The sequence below is a fragment of the Mobula hypostoma genome, chromosome 23 (genome assembly GCF_963921235.1).
Source record: "Mobula hypostoma chromosome 23, sMobHyp1.1, whole genome shotgun sequence".
NCBI lineage: Eukaryota > Metazoa > Chordata > Chondrichthyes > Myliobatiformes > Myliobatidae > Mobula > Mobula hypostoma.
Genome location: NC_086119.1, coordinates 3,765,095 through 3,786,617, shown reverse-complemented (window position 1 = coordinate 3,786,617; position 21,523 = coordinate 3,765,095). Strand labels below are relative to the sequence as shown.

At 45.9% G+C, this 21,523-nt stretch overlaps 1 protein-coding gene across 1 annotated transcript in view; it reads left to right on the top strand.

Moving 5' to 3' along the window:
* Positions 1 to 21,523, top strand: part of LOC134336686 (phosphatidylinositol transfer protein alpha isoform-like) — a 79,350-nt gene that overhangs the window by 10,531 nt on the left and 47,296 nt on the right. The window contains exon 2 of the mRNA XM_063031045.1: positions 19,511 to 19,541. Coding sequence (XP_062887115.1) covers positions 19,511 to 19,541 — 31 coding nt within the window. The remainder of the gene's footprint in view (positions 1 to 19,510; positions 19,542 to 21,523) is intronic.

Here is a 21,523-nt window from a genome sequence, read left to right as displayed (position 1 = left end):
GCTGGGAGGGAAGTGCTGTTTCAGATGAGCACCACCTTCCTGTTTAAATCAAAGCCACTGAGTCACTGCCACTTGCTGTGGCATTTAAGCAGTGCCCTGCCATTTGCCTATCGTGAGTCTCAGCGGTGTGATTCTCTCTCCACTAACAATTGTGTTTTGGCCTCCACTTCCTTGGCGAGGGCAGGTGGAAGTCCTTTCCCTGAGGGAATTCTTTCCTGTCTTCCTCTAAAACCGTGAAACCGAGGGGTAGACCAGGGACCTGTCCATCCACAGCAGCAGTCTCTCCTCCTCACTCCCATACAGGCCTGTTGGTCCATGACCTTCTCCATTGCTAACAAGAGGCTAAACATAACTTGGAAAAACATCTTATTCCACCGGGTAGCTGACAGCAAAAAGGTGTGAGCTCTAATTTTATTCAGCAATAAAGTGTGGAACAAGCTCTACTGGCCCAACAAGCCTTGCTGGCCAGCAACCCTTAATTTAACCCTAGCTTAATCGCAGGGCCAATTAACCTACTAGCCCGTCTTTGGAATGCAGGAGGAAACTGGAGCCCTTGGAGGAAACCCATGCAGTCACAGGGAGAGTGAGCAAACTCCTTACAGACAGCAGAATTGGTCTCCGAACTTCAGAACTTCAGAAGTACCCGAGCTGGGATAGCGTTGCACTGACCATTGTGCTACCGTGGTGCCTTGTTAATTCAATGCCCCAGTTTCACCTAACCTACACCCCGGACACTCCCTGCCCAACCAACATCAGTCTACCTCGTTTTCTTCACCCTGTTCCTCCCTCCATCCTCTCTCCCACCTTGTTCCATCTGTCCATCCACCCTCCCCTTTTGGCACCTGCTGTCACCAGCCAGAGTCCCTGTCACAGACTGTCCCTTTACACTCTCCAGTGGCCTTTTCTGATCCATTTCAGTCCTGATGCAGGGCCTCCACCTGGAAACTCTGCTCATGCCTCTGCCTCTGCAGATGCTGCTCGGCCTGCTACAGTTTTCCTGTGGTTCAGGCAGTTTTGTAGTGGAGGGGAAGTTGATAGCTTCGCGACACAAAAGTGCTCTCAATATCTGGTTTGCTTATTGTTGCGCTGCGGATATTGTTATGATGAAGCCCAGTTGGAATTGATCACCGTCTAAGAGGATATTATTCCTGTAAAAGTGAATGCTGGCAGGCATTGTAACTGTTGAGTGCACCATCCTGAGCCTTATTCTCAATCCTGGGCAAACAGCCCACTGCTGTCGGAATTCAGGAATCAGGCAGCATCTGTGAAGCGAGAGGGGTGGTTGACACAGGAATGAGAATGTAGAGACCGTGAGATATTGAACCGAATGGTCTAATTCTGCTCCGCACTGTCTTATTTATTATCCCTCTCAAACCCGTTCTCCTGCCTTCTCCCCGTAACCTTTCACGTCCTGACCAGTCATCACCCTTAGCTTTAAACACACCCAATGGTGTCTTCCACAGCTGCCTGTGGCAATGAATCCCACAGATTCACCACCCTCTGGCTAAAGAGATTTCTTCTCAAATCTGTTCTGAACTGGACATCCCTCTATTTTGAGGCTCTGTCCTCTGGTTGTAGACCCCCCCCACTATAGGAAACATCCTCTCCACATCCACTCTGTCTGTGTCCTCTGGTCCTAGACTCCTCCACTATAGGAAGCATCCTCTCCACATCCACTCTATCTGGGTCCTCTGGTCCTAGACTCCCCCACTATAGGAAACATCCTCTCCACACCCACCCTATCCAGGCCTTTCAATATTCGATAGATTTCAATGAGATTTCCTCTGTCTCCCCCCCCCCCACCCCATTCTTTGAAAGTCCAGTGAGTACAGGCCCAGAGCCATCAAAAGCTCTCCTATGTTAACCCTTTCATTCCCAAGGTCATTCTCATTGACCTCTAGATTTCAGGCCTGATTAGGGAAACTGGTCCAAAACGTCGATTGTTTATTCCTCCCCGTGGATGCTGCCTGACCCACTGAGTTCCTTTAGTATTTTGTCTGTTACTCTTGATCCATGGACCCCTTGCTTAATGGTGTTGGTCCATGGCATAAAGGTTGAGAACTGCTGCTTTAGATGGAGTTGGAGGTGAGGGGTAAGGGGTTGGTAGATGATAGGTAAGGAGTGAAATGTTGGGGAGATGGAGCTGGGAGGAGTGGAGTTGGCAGATGGTGGCTGGTGAATGATTGGAGACCAGGGGAGTACATGGAGGTAGATGGGGGGAGGGGGCAGAGGGCAAGGTGGAGATGAGATGAAAGTGGACAAGAGGTGCAAGAGCCTTCAGATGCTGGAGTCTAGTTGCTGGTGGCAATTGGAACCAGGGCTGATGAGCAGATGGAACCGATTTGGGGAAGATGTAGACCCCAGTAGCTTCAGTGGGTGGGTTAGAGTCAAGTGGCTGCAGAAGGCTTAGGGTAGGGTTAGTGTGAGAAAACTAGGTGGATCAGAAGGTGCTCCCACTCTTCCAGGGCCCGTCTCTCTTCCCCCAACTCCGTCATCCACCATGCCAGCATTAAAACCACTCATTCCCAAATGGCCTTGTTATCAAGACAGTTGGTCATCTACATTGGCTGAAACCATAAGATGCAGAAGTAGGCCATTCAGTCCATCAAGTCTCCTGCACAACTCAATTGCTTGTGGAGAAGAAATCAACTTCTCCACGAGAAGTCAACAGGCCAAGGCTTGCATTTTCTTTGGATTAAAAATTGTTAAGAGTGGAAAATGGGAAAGACAGTGAGCAAGAATTCACACTGTTCTGACAATTCCTTGATTTTAATTTGAAATTTATTTATATTAATCAGAATATTTGTAAGTCGTACCTTTTCATCCCTGCTCAAGATGGGGAGTGTTGTGGAACACAGGGATCCAGGAGTTCGTGCAGAGTTTGCTGAAGTCGGCCTCGGGGTAGACGGGGTGGAGAAAGTATTTGACATGCTGACCTTCATCGGTTGAGAGACTTTGAGAATAGGAGCTGAGGTGTTATGTAAAGATATTTATCACATCTACATGAAAACAGTGAAATGCGTCATCTGCATCAGCGGTCATCGCAGTGCAAGGATGTGCTGGGGACGTCTGCAAGTGTCATCATTATTCCAGCACCAACATGGTGTGCTCACAACTCACTCATGCTAACACGTGGCTTTGGACTGTGGGAGAAAACCCACACAGTTATGGAGAGTTCGTGCAAACTCGTTACAGACAGCGGTGGGAATTGAACCCGGTCACTGGCGCAGTAAAGCGTGCTAACCGCTATGCCACTGTGCCGTCCTGTGCTTCTGCTGGAGTTGTACACAACGTTGGATTGATTGCACTTGTGTGCAGCTTTTGTTGCCATCTTGTGGGAAATACTGATTTAATATTACCGTCATATATCGTGCAACTTGTTGTCTTTGGGCAGCAGTACAATGCAATACATAATAAAAACTGAATTGCTGTAAGTATATGTTAAATAGTTTAAGTAGTGCAAAACTAAAAATAAAGTAGTGGGGTAGTGTTCGTGGGTTCATTGTCCACTCAGAAATTGGATGGCAGAGGAGAAAAAGCTGTCTCTGTATCACTGAGTGTGTGCCTTCACACCTCTGTCCCTCCTTCCCAATGGTAGCAGTGAGAGCAGGGCATGTCCTGGCTGGTTGGAGTTCTTAATGATGGATGCCACCTTTCTGAGGCATCATTTCTTGAAGATGTCCTGGACACTTTGGAGGCTGCCGGTGCCCATGGTGGAGCTGACTAAGTTTACAACTCTCTGCAGTGTATTTCGATCCTGTGCAGTAGCACCCCCCCCCCCACTACCCTGCCCCTTATACCAGACAGTATTGCAGCCAGTTAGAATGCTCTCCACAGTATATTTGTAGACATTTTCAAGTGTCTTTGACATACAAAATCTCCTCAAACTCCTAATGAAGTATAGCTGCTATTGTGGCTTCTTTATAGCTGCATCGATATGTTGGGTCCAGGAGCTAGAAGTTGCACACTCTTTCCACTTCTGATCCATCTGAGGACTGGTATGTTCCCTCCTCTTACCCTTTCCAAAGTCCACAATCAGTTCTTTGCTGTTACTGAAGTTGAGTGCAAAGTTGTTGCCACACTATTCAACTAGCTGAAGTATCTCACTCCTGTACACCCTCTTGTTATCATCTGAAATTCTGCCAACAATAGTATTGTCAGCAAATTTATAGATGGCATTTCAGGCTGTGCCTGGCCACCCCGTCATAGGTGTGGATTTGTGTCAAATCAAATCAGCGAGGATTGTGCTGGGGCAGCGCACGAGTGTCTTACTCACCAACATTCTGAGTTGTCCACAACTCACCAACCCTAGCCTGTATGTCTTTGGAATTGGGGAGGAAATCCTTGGGGCAATTTCCAGCATACAAACTTCTGAAGCCTGATCACTGGTGCTGTAAAGTGATTGTGCTAACTGCTACACTACTGTAGTGTTCAATTGTAAATAGTTTAAAGGTGTCATTAAATGAGTAAGATTTCAAAAGATGTGAGTGCTTACGGACCAATTTATAAGGAGTGGTTGGACAGACTAGGACTTTATTCCTTGGAACATAGGAGATCTGGCAGTGATTTTAAGGAAGTATAAAATCATGGGGGGTATAAACACACAGCCTTTTTCCCAGGGAGGGGAGCTAAAAACTACAGGGCATCAGTTTAAGGTGAGAGATGAGTGATGTGAAACGTCACCTGGAGGGTGGTGAGGATATAGAATGAGCTGCTGGACAAAGTAGTTGAGAAAAGTACAACATTTAAACTAGAAGTAGGCCCTTCATTGATTGGGGTCAATGGATGTTGTCTCCTAGCTGTCTACGCAAGACGGGGCAGTACAATATGGAGAGCAAGCTGTTGTCCATGCAGCAGGCTCCCCTTCTCCATGCAGTCAATGAATCCAAAGGTACGGCAGAGACCAACACAGTTTGGCACCAGAGGTGTCACAAGAGTTACCAGTCAGCATTAAACTTAATGTAGGACTGCCTTCGGGACTCCAGCTCCGTATTTTTCCTTGGGATTTATTCGTGAAGCCTTCCCCGTGAATGGGTATAGCTGCAAGGCAGTGGATGTTTGAGATCAGTTTTCCATCTAGAAAGTGACAGGATTAAGATGCTGGTAATCAGCCTTTATCCTTCTCCTGTCAGTAGAAATGATTCTGCTAGGCTTAGTGGCTAAGCCACACATGAAGGCCGGTAGCCCCCATGAACCACAGGGCTGGAGTACCCACCACTCACTAAAGATCTCCAGAGAGCTGGTCGCACTCTCCAGGGGCACCCTGGTATCTTGAGGGTGGCTACTGACTAGATAGAGATGGAACCGGCCAGCCCCAGCTTCCAACATTCAGTATTTAAGATTTAGAAATCTTGTAAAATCTGCGTGCATTTTTAAAAGTGGCCAGATGGCTGCCAAAATGTTTCTTCTCCAGGCCATTGATGGTCATCACACTGGGAATGTGTCTGTCGTGTTTACTTTGGCCTACTTATTTCCGATGTCTGCACATTTCCTTAGCGAGGGGCTGGGAGACGGCCCACTTATCACGTGGCAGAGAAGTTATCAGGGAGAGGACTGACAAAAGGAAAAGTTGTAAGGCTTGTGCTGAGCAGATCACAGAATTACTGGTTGTGCCTTGGGCTGAGTGGTCATCGGGCTGTATCACTGTAATGACAATAGAAGCTGAAAGTGCTGGAGGTGTTCTGCAAGGATCAACTTTATTCGCTATATACATTAAACATGTTAGCAAATTGATCATGTTACTGTTTATACAAGACTTTTTCTTTGGAGCGGGTAGTCAAAACTACCCAGCGTATCACTGGCACCAGCCTACCTGTCATTGAGGATACACTGTATATATAGGGAAAAGGCCAGTAACATAAAGGATACCACTCACCCTGCTTACGGACTGTTTGTCCCACTCCCATTACATAGCATCCACACCAGGACCACCAGACTCAAACAGTTCACCTCCACCCACTAAACCTCCGCTCCACACCCCCAACCACCGCTACTTTATCATTTCCTGTCAGTCACCTTACGTACGGACACTCCTGTCTCTGGTGTCACTTTATGGAATACAATCTATCTATGTCTACAATCAGCCTCTAGCCCCTGGCCTGGATTTGCAGACACCTGTCCTCCGGCTTCCAGACCCTTGTCTGCAGGACTTGATCTACAAGCTTTAACTCCAGACTTCCACGGGCTTCTGACCCTTGGACTTACTGACCTTTGGACTTACTGACCTGGGGTTTGTCCCTGACCTGCACTCAGATTCACAGATACCTACACACCCTGACCCAGGGCTTTGACCGTCAGGGCTCACTGACTCTGTCTGCTCAGACATCAAGTGCAGACGTGTCATACTTGCCCTGAGGAACCACCTAGGAAAGATTTTCAGTGTTTGTCAGGAACAATTTATATCTCGTTTCACAAGTTCCTACATGGCACCCACTTCTCAGAGGCTGTTGGGCAGCAGGCATATGGAAATGTCACAAATAAATAACTTAAAGTGCCTTGAGCCAAAAACAATCACTCCACATTCTTAAAGTTAATTTCTCAAATGAAGTCTCCAACACTGACCAACATGAGATATTAAAGCAAGTGACTGGAGCTTGGGTCTCACCTGCCTCATTAGGAGAGTGGGATGTAGAGAAGGGTTTGATATCTTCAAAAGGTGATGCCTCGATAAGGCTGCATCTGTAATTAAGGACCCCTGTCACCCAGGGCATGCCCTCATGCATCCACTCAATGTTAAAGGAACAGCTTCTTCCCCCCGCCATCAGATTTCTGAAAGGACCATGAACCCATGTACCCTACCTCATAATGTTTTTCTTGCTTTACTTTTTTATATATTATATATAAATATATAAAAAAATAAAAATGTGGCCAAGTAGTTAAAGCATCCGACTAGCGATCTGAAGGTCATGAGTTCGAGCCCCAGCTGAGGCAACATGTTGTGTCCTTGAGCAAGGCACTTTATCACACATTGCTCTGCGACGACACTGGTGCCAAGCTGTATGGGTCCTAATGCCCTTCCCTTGGACAACATTGGTGTCATGGAGAGGGGAGACTTGCAGCATGGGCAACTGCCGGTCTTCCATACAACCTTGCCCAGGCCTGCACCCTGGAGAGTGAAGACTTTCCAGGCGCAGATCCATGGTCTCGCAAGACTAACGGATGCCTTAATAAATATACACACAATTGTAATTTACTTTTTTATTAAGTATCACAATATACTGCTGCCATGAAGCAAGAAGTTTCACAACATATGCCAGTGATATTAAACTTGATCCTTCAGCTGACAATAGCCAGTGGAGGGGTGATTACAGTAAAGTTCAAAGTAAATTTATTATTGAAGTACATATGTCACCATATACAACTCTGGGATTAATTTTCTTGCGGGCATACTCAATAAATCGATAATGGAATAATGACCATTATAGAATTAATGAAAGACTGCACCAACTGGGCATTCAACCAGTGTGAAAAAAAACAATAAACTGTGCAAATACAAAAAGAAAACTTATAAATAAATAAGCAATAAGTATCAAAAATGTGAGATGAACAGTCCTTGAAACTGAGTCCGTGGGGTGTGTGAACGTTTGGGTGAGTGAAGGTATCCCCACTGGTTCAGGAACCTGATGGTTGACGGGTAATAACTGTTCCTGAACCTGGTGGTGTGGGACCCGAGGCTCCTGTACCTTGTTCTTGGATGGCAGCAGTGAGAAGGGAGCATGGCATAGGTGTTGGGGGTCCCTGATGATGGATGCTGCTTTCCTGCTCCGTGTAGATGTACTCAGTGGTAGGAGAGGCTTTACCCGTGATGGACTGGGCTGTATCCACTACTACTGTATACCAGTGTTCAAAGTAAATTTATTATCAAAGTACCTATATGTCACCATCAGCTGCCCTGAGATTCATTTTTCTTACAGGAAAATTAAAATGCCATAGACTTTATGAAGATATACATAAATACTGACAATGTGCAAAAGACAAATTGTACAAATAGAACTAATACTGAGAATGAGTTGTAGAGTCCTTGGAAGTGAGTCTTTAGGTTGTGGAGTCAGATCAGTGTGGAGGTGAGTGAAGTTATGCATTCACGCTGGTGTTTCCATACCAGACTGTGATGCATCCAGTCAGGATACTCTCCACTCTGCATCGTTAGAAGTTTGTTGAAGTTTCAGATGAGATGCTGAATCTAAGCAAACCTCTGCGAAAGTAGAGGTGCCACTGGACCTTCTGTGAAGGCACTTAGGGTTAGTCCCAGAACTGATCCTGTGAAATGGAAATGCCAAGGAGTTGAAAGTTATTGACTCTCTCTTGCAGGGTTGTAGATCTGGAAGAGGATGGAAATTACAGACAGCAAGACAATGGTAGAATTAGACAAAGCTGATGGATCAGTTATGGTTTAACTTGGAGACATTTTCAGAATCACGTTTATTATCACTGGCATGTGATATGAAATCTGTTAACTTAGCAGCAGCAGTTCAATGCAATACATAATCTAGCAGAGAAAAAAATGAATAAAATAAAAATAACAATCACTAAACAGGTAAATCAATTGCATATATTGAATAGATTTTTTATACTGTATATATAAAAAAAAGTGAGGTAGTGTCCAAAGATTCAATGTCCATTTAGGAATTGGATGGCAGGGGGGAAGAAGCTGTTCCTGAATCGCTGAGTGTGTGCCTTCAGGCTTCTGTACCTCCTACCTGATGGTAACAGTGAGAAAAGGGCATGCCCTGGGTGCTGGAGGTCCTTAATAATGGATGCTGCCTTTCTGAGACACCGCTCCCTAAAGATGTCCTGGGTACTTTGTAGGCTAGTACCCAAGATGGAGCGGACTAGATTTACAAACCTTCTGCAGCTTCTTTCAGTCCTGTGCAGTAGCCCCTCCCCACCATACTAGATAGTGATGCAGCCTGTCAGAATGCTTTCCACGGTACAATTGTAGAAGTTTTTGAGTGTTATTTTGTTGACATGCCAAATCTCCTTAAACTCACAATGAAGTATAACAGCTGTCTTGCCTTCTTTATAACTACATATGTTGGGACCAGGTTAGATCCTCAGATCTTGAAGCTGCTCACTCTCTCCACTTCTGATCCCTTTGAGGATTGGTATATGTTCCTTCATCTCACCCTTTTTGAAGTCCACAATCAGCTCTTTCATCTTACTGACGTTGAGTGCCAGGTTGTTGCTGTGGCACCACTCCACTAGTTGGCATACCTCACCCCTGTATGCCCTCTCGTCACCACCTGAGATTCTACCAACAATGGTTGTATTGTCAGCGAATTTATGGATGGTATTTGAGTTATGCCTAACCACACAGTCGTGTGTATATGGAGAGTAGAGCAGTGGCCAGTGACGATGGGATGGTTCAGCAGGTTTGCATGTGTCCAGGGCTGAACGAGGGACTACGGCATTGGATTAGTGCGGCTGCTGACAGCACAGGATGTTGGAGCTGAAGATGGGCGTCTTTCATTCTCCTTCAGTAAGACAACCAAAGGTGACATCAAAGTTGCGGTGTCTGGCTTTGCTTCAGACAGTGTCACCGAGAGAGATCAAATCCGGCCAAAGTCACGGTGTACCTGGGCCAGACTTGGGTGTCAGATTTTCTGATAGTCAGTTGAAATTTCAGCTTGTCTGTGTCTGACCCCAGGAGTGTGTGATGGGACACTAGAGAGAGTTTCACTCTGTGTCTGACCCCGGGAGTGTGTGATGGGACGGTGTGGAGGGAGTTTCACTCTGTGTCTGACCCCGGGAGTGTGTGATGGGACACTAGAGAGAGTTTCACTCTGTGTCTGACCCCGGGAGTGTGTGATGGGACGGTGTGGAGGGAGATTCACTCTGTGTCTGACCCCGGGAGTGTGTGATGGGACGGTGCGGAGGGAGTTTCACAGTGTCTGACCCCGGGAGTGAGTGATGGGACAATGTAGAGGGAGCTCCACTCTGAGAGGTGATGTGAACGAGTGTGTGATGTGACAGTGTGTGTTGGTGTGTGGCCAAGTGGTTAAGGCGTCGGTTTAGTGATCTGAAGGTCGCTAGTTCGAGCCTCAGCTGAGGAAGCGTGTTGTGTCCTTGAGCAAGGCACTTAACCACACATTGCTCTGTGACAACACTGGTGCCAAGCTGTATTGGCCCTAGTGCCCTTCCCTTGGACAACATCAGTGGCGTGGAGAGGGGAGACTTGCAGCATGGGCAATTGCCGGTCTTCCATACAACCTTGCAGGCCTGTGCCCTAGAAACCTTCTCACAAGACTAACGGATGCCTATTATTAATGTGACAGTGTAGAGGGAGGTTCACCCTGTGCCTGACCTCAGGAGTGTATGATGGGATGGTGTGGAGGGAGCTTCACTTTGTGTCTGTCCCCAGGAGTGTGTGATGGAATGGGGTGAAGGAAGTTTCGCCCTGTGTCTGACCTTTTTTTTTTAATCCTTATTTTCAGGCCCACATTTTGTGCATTCTTTTTTAACATTAAAAATTTATGAAAACAATATTACCCAATGTATTGAATATAATTTTTATCTTACCTTAAAATAAGGAATATGCTTGTTTTTGAGGGCATGCTGCCAAGATGCATCGGTGATTCCTGATTTGACAGGTACTTGAGAGCTTGAGTGAAATACTAGGATTAGTTTTTAGACTTTCGAAAAGTGAGGGGTAGCATGAGTGAAATTTTCAGCGGACAGGACTGAGTGATTAGAATTGGATTTCCCTTTATTGTCTTGTCCAGACCTGGTGGTCAGGGTCTCTGAAATGCTGGTACTCTGGTAGGACTGCAGTGTGTTTTTCATAAAGTGTATGTGGAGAATTCTGTTTCAGGAGGCCATTGAAACTCAGTAATACAGATGTAAATGGGTTGGAGAATGAATGGGGCAGGGAAGTAGTATCAAGGTAGATCAGTCTTGATCTCGTTGAATGGAGAAGGCTTTAGGGGCCTAGTCCTGATCCTATTTCTTGTTATATAAGTGTTCCGTAAAGCTAGCTGAATAAATCATTTTAATCTGCTGAGCAGACTTTATTTTCACTGGGAATAAAGGGTCTGGAAGCAAACAATGGTTAGAATTAAGTGGGGGATTTTGCTGTCCGATCACTGTGTTGCACTTGTGTCAGAACCCCCACTCCTGGTGTACGTGACGAGCAAGATGGCACATGCAGTCTTGTTGCAGCACGGACCTTCAATACGTACCAGTCCCATTAAACGCGGCATTCGAGTGTAGAGGTTGGCATAACGCTATTACAGCTCTAGGGGCCCAGGTTCAATTCCCGCTGTTGTCTGTAAGGTGTTTGTACGTTTAATTATCTAGAAATTCCTCACGGAATAGGCTCTTCCAGCCCTTTTGAGCCACACTGCCCCAGCAACCCCCATTAAACCCAATTAGCCCTAAGCTAATCACATGACAATTTACAATGACCAGTGAACCAGTCTTTAAACTGTGGGAGGAAGCCCACTCATTGCATGGGGAGGACGTACAGACACTGCTTACAGATGGCACCGGAAGTGAACTCTGGAGTTGAAATAGTGTTAGACTAACTGCTACACTACCATAGTACCCACTTTCCCTGTGACCTTGTGGATTTCCTACAGGTGCTCTGGTTTCCTCCCACATTCCAAAGACCTCCAGATTAGGTTAATTGGTCACAGGTGTAATTTGACTTGCTGAATCTCTAAATAAAATCTCATCATTACCAGTCCCATATCCTTTGTAACTCTGCAAGTTATTGTTTGGTGTTTGAATCTTTGAAAGGCCTAACTAACCAGTCATAACCTCTACTGATGGGTGAGAAGGTTTTTGCTAATTCCATTTGACCAGAACTTTGTCCATTAGACTTGGGTGCAGAAATAAGCCATTCAGCCCATCGAATCTGTTCTATTATTCAATTTATTTTCCCTCTCCCTCCCATTCTCCTGCCTTCTCTGCACAATCTTTGATGCCCTTGCTATTCAAAAAGCTATCAACCTATACTCTAGATATTCCTAATGACTTAGCCTGCACAGGTTCCCGGTTCATGAACTATTCTTTGTGTGTGTGTTTTACTCTGGCTTTCCAGCATCTGCAGAATCTCTTGTGTTTACGTTCCCTGTACCCTCAGTTAACTGGGGTTAAGCTTGCATGTTTCTGTCGCATCTCCCTTCAGCCGTCTTTGCTCCAAGGCAGGGGATTGTCTTCTCCACTTCAATATTACAGCTGAGCTCCCCTCTTCCCTGGCGTTGTGGAGTGAATCTGTCCTGCAGTACGTGAGGGATCACTGTAACTTTCTGAAAGTGCGACCAGAATTTGACACAGTGGTGTGCAGCCTGTGCTTCAAAATCGGGTTCAATATCATCGGCACGTCATGAAATTTGTTAAATTTGCGGCAGCAGTACAATGCAATACATGATAAATATAGAAAAAAAAAGAATTACAGTAAGCATATGTCTATTAACTAGTTTAAATTTAGTGCAAAATCAGAGTAAAAGCATTGAGGTAGTGTTCATGGGTTCAATGCCCATTTAGGAATCGGATGGCAGAGGGGAAGAAGCTGTTCCTGAATCGCTGAGTGTGTACCTCTGTACCTCCTTCCGGATGGTAACAATGAGAAGAGGGCATGTCCTGGGAGACAGGAGTGATTAATGACAGACACCGCCTTTCAAAGGCACTGCTCCTTGAAGATGTCCCTCTTCTTTTCCCACCAACGCTGAGCAGCAAGGTCAGCTCTATTGCCAAATGCACAGGTGCATGAAAACTCAGCGGCATCAGTACATGATAATTTTATTCCATATCTGTACTTTATCCTTTATGCTTATATTGATAAAGTTTAAGGGAATGGGGGATTCTCAGATCCCTGTAAATAATGAATTAAGTACTATGTCTGTGACTGCAGTGTGTTTGAATAATGTCTCACAGCTGCTTTCTTTGGAGCAAGATGATTAAAGTTCGCCCAAATCCACATCAGATGACTGTGGGCTTTTCACACCTTTTGATTTTGACAAAAAGCAGTACCTGATGCAAATTAGAACATTCCTTTCTTAATTAAAGCACAAATTTGACAGATGTTCTTATCTTTGTAATTAAGTTGTGGCTCCAGCAAACCAGGTAGGACATTCTTTTCTTTAAGGTGGCTGGAGTGTCTGACAAATTGATAGCACTTCTGTATCAATAGTCCATTGACTTGACCAGAATGGTTATCAAACTGATTGTTCTTTTGTATCGGTGGCCTCATAACTTCTCACAATTCTGACATCGGGCAGTGAACTTGTAGAACCGCCGGGAAGATGAGAAAGGGTCTCTCCCTGATGTCGGGTCCGAGTTCACTCGCCGGCTGAGCTCGAAGAAATAAACGGGTGAAAAGATAAGTGACGATCGTGCTGTCGTTATTTGATCCAGCAAAGTTACGTTTACAATATAATTCTTCGTTCTTTAGAGTTGTTCAGTGTGTTTTGTTGCGTGTTGTGCCCTGACCCACACAGTCAGATGTAAATGTCAAAGGTGAATGCAGGTGATCCTTGATTGTAAGCATGTATAAGCAGCATTGACAAAAGCATAAATTAAATTTAAATTATGTACAATGTCTACAAGAAAGACAAGTGGAACAGAAGAAAAGTTCATTTAAGTGCAGAATAGTCGTGTTTTTGCTAAATTGCAGTGATGAGGGTTTTGCCGGTTGGTGCAAGAACCAAAGGTTGAAGGAGAGTGTCTGTTCCTGAACCTAGAACCTGGTGGTGTGGGACCTCAGTCTTCTGTCCCTCCTGCCTGAAGGAGCTCTGAGAAGATGGCATGGGGTGTTACCTGTCCGAAGGGAGCTGTGAGAAGATGGCATGGGGTGTTACCTGTCCGAAGGGAGCTGTGAGAAGATGGCATGGGGTGTTACCTGCCCGAAGGAGCTGTGAGAAGATGGCATGGGGTGTTACCTGCCCGAAGGAGCTGTGAGAAGATGGCATGGGGTGTTACCTGTCCGAAGGGAGCTGTGAGAAGATGGCATGGGGTGTTACCTGCCCGAAGGAGCTGTGAGAAGATGGCATGGGGTGATACCTGCCCGAAGGGAGCTGTGAGAAGATGGCCTGGCCCGGATGGTGGATATTGCCGCCTTGAGGCAGCCCCTCCTGTAGATACTCCTGATGGTGAGGGACATGTCCATGACGGATTGGGCTGAGTCCACTATTCTCTCCAGCGCACTTGAATAGCTGTCCCAGACCATGATGCAGCCAGTCAGGATACTTTGAACGTAGATCAGGATCAGGAGCCGTGATCCTGGGTGTGCTTTGCCCATGGTGTTTGTTTTTCTCAGTGCAAGTATGTGTTGGGAGGGTGGAGTTGTGTGTGGTGTAGTGGGACAGCCTTTGAGTAATTCCCTTCTGAGGTCTAAGTCTTCGAGGTTTGTAGGGAGCACTATTACCGAAGCAGAGATTTTATCTTTTTGAATTAAAATCATAGTTATTTGTTGCTATTTAAAAAATAATACATTGCACAATCCCTCAGTATATACTTGATTTTCCAGCCTGTGTTTTGCTCAGCTGGTTGCTGGCCAAGTGGTAGAACGCCCAAACTTGCTGAAATCAGCAGTAGTGCGATATCCTGCATGTGGTCTTGGCAGCTGAGGGATATTGTGCTGTCAATAGCAAGTCCCTCCACCAAAATGTCTTACAGTGGAAGGGCTCCTCTGTATCAGATCAGAGATTCCCTCTGCTCAAACTGGTTCAGACACAGAGTTCTGAATCCCCCAGCTCTTTAATAAGGAATGGCTGTAAGCTGTAAGCCAAGCATTGGCCGGAGTCCTTAATTCCTTTAACTCTCAGGCCACCAGTTTTTGGAAAGCGACGTCTCATCCCTTAAATACAAAGGATAAATAATGCAGATGCTGGAATTGTGAAGTGAAAATAGATCCTGGAAATAGCGGGATAGGCAGCATTTGTGGTACCAAACAGACGACCTTGAGAGGTCGTTCCGTAGCATAGCCAAATGAGGTTCAATATCACTGACATGTTTTGTGGCAGCAGTACAGAGCAAGACGTTAATGTTACAATAGGAAATATTAAAAAGAGGAATGCTTGAAGGAAGTGAGCTAGTGTTCATGGATCATTCAGAAATCAGATGGCAGAGGGGAAGAAGCTGTTCCTAAAGTGTGTGTGAGTTTTAAGGCTCCTGTACCTCCTCCCTGATGGTAGCAATGTGAAAGTGGCATGTACTGGGTGATGAGGGTTACTAATATCCTAGAATATTACCTGACACGAAATCTGCAGATGCTGCAAATTCAGGCAACACACACAAAATGCTGGTGAACGCAGCAGGCCAGGCAGCAGCTCTAGGAAGAGGTACAGTCGACATTTCAGGCCAAGACCCTTCGTCAGGACTAACTGAAGGAAGAGTTAGTAAGAGATTTGAAAGTGGGAGGGGGAGATCTGAAATGATAGGAGGGGGAGGGATGGAGCCAAGAGCTGGAAAGTTGATTGGCAAAAGGGGTATGAGGCTGGAGAAGGGAGAGGATCATGAGACGGGAAGCCTGGGGAGAAGAGAGAAGTGGGGAGGGGAGCCTGGAGGGTAGAGAGCAGGCAAGGAGTTATAGTGAGAGGGACAGAGGGAGAAAAAAAAGAGGAAAAAAGGGAGGGAGGAATAAAACAAAATAAATAAGGGATAGGGTGTGAAGGGGAGGAGGGGCATTAACAGAAGTTAGAGAAGTCGATGTTCATGCCATCAGGTTGGAGGCTACCCAGACGGAATATAAGGTGTTGTTCCTCCAACCAGAGGAGGCCGTGGAATTAAAATGTGTGGCCACTGGGAGATCCTGCTTTCTCCGGCAGACAGAGCGTAGGTGTTCAGCAAAATGGTCTCCCAGCCTGCATTGGGTCTCACCAATATATAGAAGGCTGCATCGGGAGTACCGGACGCAGTATATCACCCCAGCCGACTCACAGGTGAAGTGTCGCCTCACCTGGAAGGACTGTCAAGGGCCACACATTTTAATTCCACATCCCATTCCCATTCTGATATGTCTATTCACGGCCTCTACTGTAAAGATGAAGCCACACTCAGATTGGAGGAACAACACCTTATATTCCATCTGGGTAGCCTCCAACCTGATGGCATGAACATTGACTTCTCAAACTCCCGCTAATGCCCCTCCTCCCCTTCACACTCCATCCTTTATTTATTTATTTAATATATTTCTCCCCTCCCCCCTTTTTTTTCTCCCTCTGTCCCTCTCACTACAACTCTTTGCCTGCTCTCCACCTGCTGGGCTCCCCTCCCCTTTCTTTCTCCCTAGGCCTCCCGTCCCATGATCCTCTCCCTTCTCCAGCCTTGTATCCCTTTTGCCTATCACTTGTCCAGCTCTTGGCTCCATCCCTACCCCTCCTGTCTTCTCCTATCATTTCAGATCTCCCCCTCCCCCTCCCCCTCCCACTTTCAAACCTCTTACTAGCTCTTCCTTCAGTCGGTCCTGACGAAGGCTCTTGGCCTGAAACGTCGACTGTACCTCTTCCTAGAGATGCTGCCTGGCCTGCTGCGTTCACCAGCATTTTTTGAGAATATTAGCTGAGCGGGTTTTGACCCAAAACGTCGACAGTTCCTTTCCTCCCATAGGTACAGCCTGACGTGCCAGGTCCCTTCAAGTAACTTGTTCCTCCGGATTCCGGCGTCTGCTGTCCCTTTGTGCCTCCATTTGAAACATTACCTGTTTCTGCTGCCTGATCTTCTGAACACTTCCAGCAATTTTCTGCTTTCTGTCAGCTGCTGGCCTTGCTCACGAACACCTTTACCAGGAGTGGTTATGGAACATTACAGCTCAGTACAGGCCCTTCGGCCCACAATATTGTGCCCACCTCTCAACTTACTCCAAGATCAATCTAACCCTTCCCTCCTGTATGGCCCTCCAGTTTTTTATTTGCACAATTTGTCTCTTTTGCACGTTGGTTGTTTGTCAATGTTTGTGTAGTTTTTCATAAATTCTATCCTATTTTATTATTTTCCTCTGAATGCCTGCAGGAAAATGAATCTCATGGTAGTGAATGGTGACGTACAGTACTGTGCAACAGTTTTGGGTATATATAGTACTATAGTAGTTTTGTATATCGCGCTGTACTGCTGCTGCAGCAAAAAAAACCAAATTTCATGACATGAGTGATAAACCTGGTTCTCATATGGGTCTTCATTGTGGACTGAGAGTGTGAAGGGGGCAAAGGGAAGGGTATCATGGTTGGGAAAAGGGGAAGGGAGAGGGGAGGGAGCAGGAAGCACCAGAGAGACTTTCTGTAATGATCAATAAACCAATTGTTTGGAATCAAATAACCTTGCCTGGTGTTTCAGGGCTGGGTGTGTCTGCTCTCTAATCCAGACAGCATCCTGGTAGATTGCCTCATGAAGCAACCAGATCTGAAGATAGTGATGGTTGAAGAAGGACTGTGAGGCACAGGTTGATGTTAATCTCTAGACATTTGTTCCAATCCAGGCAGCATCCCGGTAATCCAGCTCTGCACCTTCATGTATGATGCTGCAGGCAAACTACACAAGCAGTGTTGCTCTGGTGATAGACTCTTGAAGGGTCAGATACTGGTGTCCTTGCTTTCAGACTTTCCGTTCAAACTGTACATTTTTAATTTTTACATCGGCAGTAGTGGGAACCGGTTTTGGAAAAGAAACCTGCACTCTTTCATGATCTGTACATCGAGGAAATTGATGTGTTCTCCGAGGAGCCTGCACACAGTAAAGGTGACATTTCCTGGCGGGCTGCAGAGGTATTGAATTTCAGGGCCGACAGTTGTCCAATAGTAGATAAGTCTTGGGCTTTGTACAATAGGTTTATCTGAAGGCACCTGACTCTCTCGAAGTAGAGATTAAATATACTTCATAAGATTGTCTAAACCTTTATCGGTAACCAAGGAAGCAAAGGAAAAGTAAGACCCAAAGTGCTGGAGGAACTTGGGTCAGGCAGCATGTATGGAGGGGACGTTTCGGGTGAGATCCTCAAGAACTGGAAGAGAAGGGGGAAGAAGCCAGAATAGGAAGGTCGGGGGAGGGGAAGCAGTCCCAAGCTGGCGGGTGATGGGTGAGACCAGGTGGGGGTGGAGTAAATATGATGGGTGGAAAAGGTAAAGGGCTGAAGAAGATCTGATAGGAGAGGAGAGTGGACCATGTCATCAGGTTGGAGGCTACATGAGATGTTGCACCTCAAACATGAAAGCAAAAAGCTGCAATTGTCACAGCCACTGGACGAAACAGACTGATTTATAATGAAGGGACTTTTAAGTGTATTCACAGATTATACAACCACAAGTACCTATTGGTCCACAAACAGAATCTGCTTTAAGTATTGCCTGAGTTAAATGTTAGCTTGTGTTCTGGGGAAAATACCCCTGCTTCAGATTGTAATTGCAGTCTTTTCAGTCCACCTGAGTGTGCATTGGAATTAGTTCAAAGTAAATTTGTCATCGAAGTACATATGTTGCTGTATTGTTGCCTGAGATTTATTTTCTTGCAGGCATTTACAGGAAAAATAAAGAAATGCAATAGAATCTACAGATTGACAAACAATGCAAATAAAAATATACTGGAACACCACTGGCAAAATGTCTGTGAAAGCGAGTCTCAGTCCTAGATAGAGTTCAGCTGTGGTGAGTGAAGTTACTCACACTGGTTCAGGAGCCTGACGAATGAGGAATAATAACTGTTCCTGAACCTGGTGGTGTGGGATGGCTTCTGTACCTCCTGCCCAAAGCACTGAGTGATGCCTCTCCAGTGAAGTCCAACATAAATTCAGGAGCATCATCTCATCTTCCATCAGGTGAAGCTGTCAAGCTGCTGTGAGACAATGTTAGAGATGACTGGCCTTTCTATATCAGCCTGCAGCTCAGTTTGTTCTCAGACGCTGCCTAACCTGTTGGGCTTTGCCAGCACTGCTTTTTTTTGGATTTGCAGCAACTACTAGTTTGTCTCACAGATTGGGCCCTTTCCTTCCTTTCCCTCCCCCCCTGCATCCATCTCCCTGTTTACATTTCCAGACGGATTAGCTGTCATAACACGAGATTCTGCGGATGCTGCAAATCAGAACAATATTGGAGGAACTCAGCAGGTCAGGCAGCATCTATGGATAGGAATAAACAGTTGATGTTTTGGTCTAAGATCCTTTGGCTATTTTTTTTTCCACAGAAGAGTCCTGATGAAGGGTCTCGGCTCAAAACGTTGACTGTTCATTTCCCCTTCATAGATGCTGTCTGACCTGCTGAGTTCCTCCAGCATTTTGTATGTTAACTGCATTAACAAGCCTTCACCTCACAGATAACTAAAGTCATTTTCTTTTGGACACCATTCAATCACGGATGTTTTCTCTGATTTCTCCATGCTCTTCCCTGCCTCTGCAAATAATTCTCAGGATTCAAACTTTTCCTCGTTCTGATGAAAGGTCATTGCCTTGACGTTAACTTTCTCTGTCCACGGCTGTTGTTTGACTTGAACACTTCCAGGATTTTGTGATTTTTTTTTTGTGTGATTAATATATGTTCTGTTTTCAGCTCCAGATGCTTATGTGTTTTTTTTTCTTCTCTTTCAGTCGAGTAGTCCTTCCAATCTCTGTGGAAGAGGTGAGTGATCTCCTGGTCCTGTTTGTTCAGTAGAACTTACTTCCTGACGTGGTATTGATGTCAAATCCTGTCATCGTGTGTCTAATTTACAGCAGGTCCCCTTCACCCGGTGTTCCTGTTCTCAGCTGACAAGCCGGCTCACAGCCTGGTGTAGCCTCCCTTTTAAAATCTTTGTCCTTTAAATCTCTCTGCTGCTTTGTGCTTTGGAAGGTCAGACTTGAAGACAGAGTACAGGATTAATGGCAGGATTCTTCGCAGGTGGGTGAATGAACGATCTTGCAGTCTATGTCCATAGATCACTCAAAGTTTCCACACAAGTTGATAGGGCAGTAATGAAGGCGTGTGGTGTGTTAGCCCTCATTAGAGGGATGAGTTCAAAAGCCACAAGGTAATGTTGCAGCTCAACAAAACCTTAGTTAATCTATGTTTGGACTATCAGGTTCATTTCTGGTTGGCTCATTGTAGGAAGGATATTTTAGAGGGTACAGTATGCTGCCTGGATTGGAAAGCATGTCTTATGAGGAAATTTGAACAAACTAAGGCTTTTCTCTTCAATGGTTGGATCACTCCAAGCACCAAGCATATTGTGGCGCAGAGGCTGCTGTGTTTTTGGTGTGATGAATTGGGACTGAGGCTTGGGCCTACTTTGCCTGCTCCAGGAGTGGATCTGGGGACATTCTGGTTGGAATACTGTTGGCTGGCTTCTATTGTTTGCACGATTTGTTGTTTTTCCTCTTTCTCTGCACAATGGTTTTTTTAAATTGGTTTATTCGGGTTTCTTTGTGGCTGCCTGTAAGCAGGCAAATTTCAAGATTCAAAATGGCTGCCTCTTTGAGCTCATTTGTGGAAACAACTTAAATTCCTGTCTTTAATGTCTCTTTTCTCCTTTTCAAGGTGGCTGGGGTTCTATCGAGGTCCCTGATCTGCAACGGCACTCAAAACTGCATTTTCTTCATGGTGACTTCCCGTACTGGGAGCTCACTGACTGGCCGTTTTCATTTCTCCAGCCACGGCATGGAAGACACCGGGTGCAGCCCTGCGTGGCCCTATGGACAACCGATTCCAGGATGGTACTGCCGACTGAGGTGTCGTGGAGAAGGAACGTCAGGATTTTGCGGTGGCAGATGCTGCGGGTGGAGGTCTCTGTAGCTGAGCGACAGTGGTCTCTCTTTCTCTCAATGGTGGGAGAGTTTGCTGCCGATTCTCGAGTCGATGAATCTCGGAATAAAAAGCAACGCGGCAAACTGTAATATCGTAACAGCAACTGTCAGTCTCCGCTTTCACCCTGAAAATGGTGAGAGAGAGCCTGTGGCATGTCGAACTGTTGACTAGTCTTTGTTGACTGCACATTATGGTCTCGCTTTGGTTTTGCATGGTGGGTGCTGACACTTTTTGCTGGACTGGGAGGGGGCAGTTGATGCTTTGCTCAGGGAAGAGGGAACTGAACATTTTTCTGTCATCCATTCTTTTGAGGTTCTTCTGTTTTTCGTGAATGTTTGCAAAGACTAAGTATTTCAGGTTGTATACTGCTACATTGATAGTAAGTGAAACCATTTAATCATCAGAATGTATACAGTATAGAACCTGAAATTCTTGCTCTTCACAGACATCCACAAAACAGGAAAAGAAACAACTGAAACGAATGAATGGCAAAATGTTAGAACCCCGAAGCCCCCCTCCCCTTCCCACACACAGGCAGCAGGGATAGCAAAGCCCACCGAGACCATGATCTAGAGTCTACCCAAATCTACTGTCCATCCCAGCACCTCGACATCTCAGACAGGCGCTCTCTAGTGAGGGGAGAGGGGGTTCTGCTCCTGCAAAAGCAAGAGGGGAGACCGACAGCTTGCTGTTTCGATGTTAAAATCTGCCGTGTTGCTTTGAGTCCCCTGACTCAAGGACCAACAGACTGGCACTCAGTGGTGGAGAGCACTTCCAACAGCATCGTACACCACCTGCTGTCTCGCTGTTTCCATCTCCCA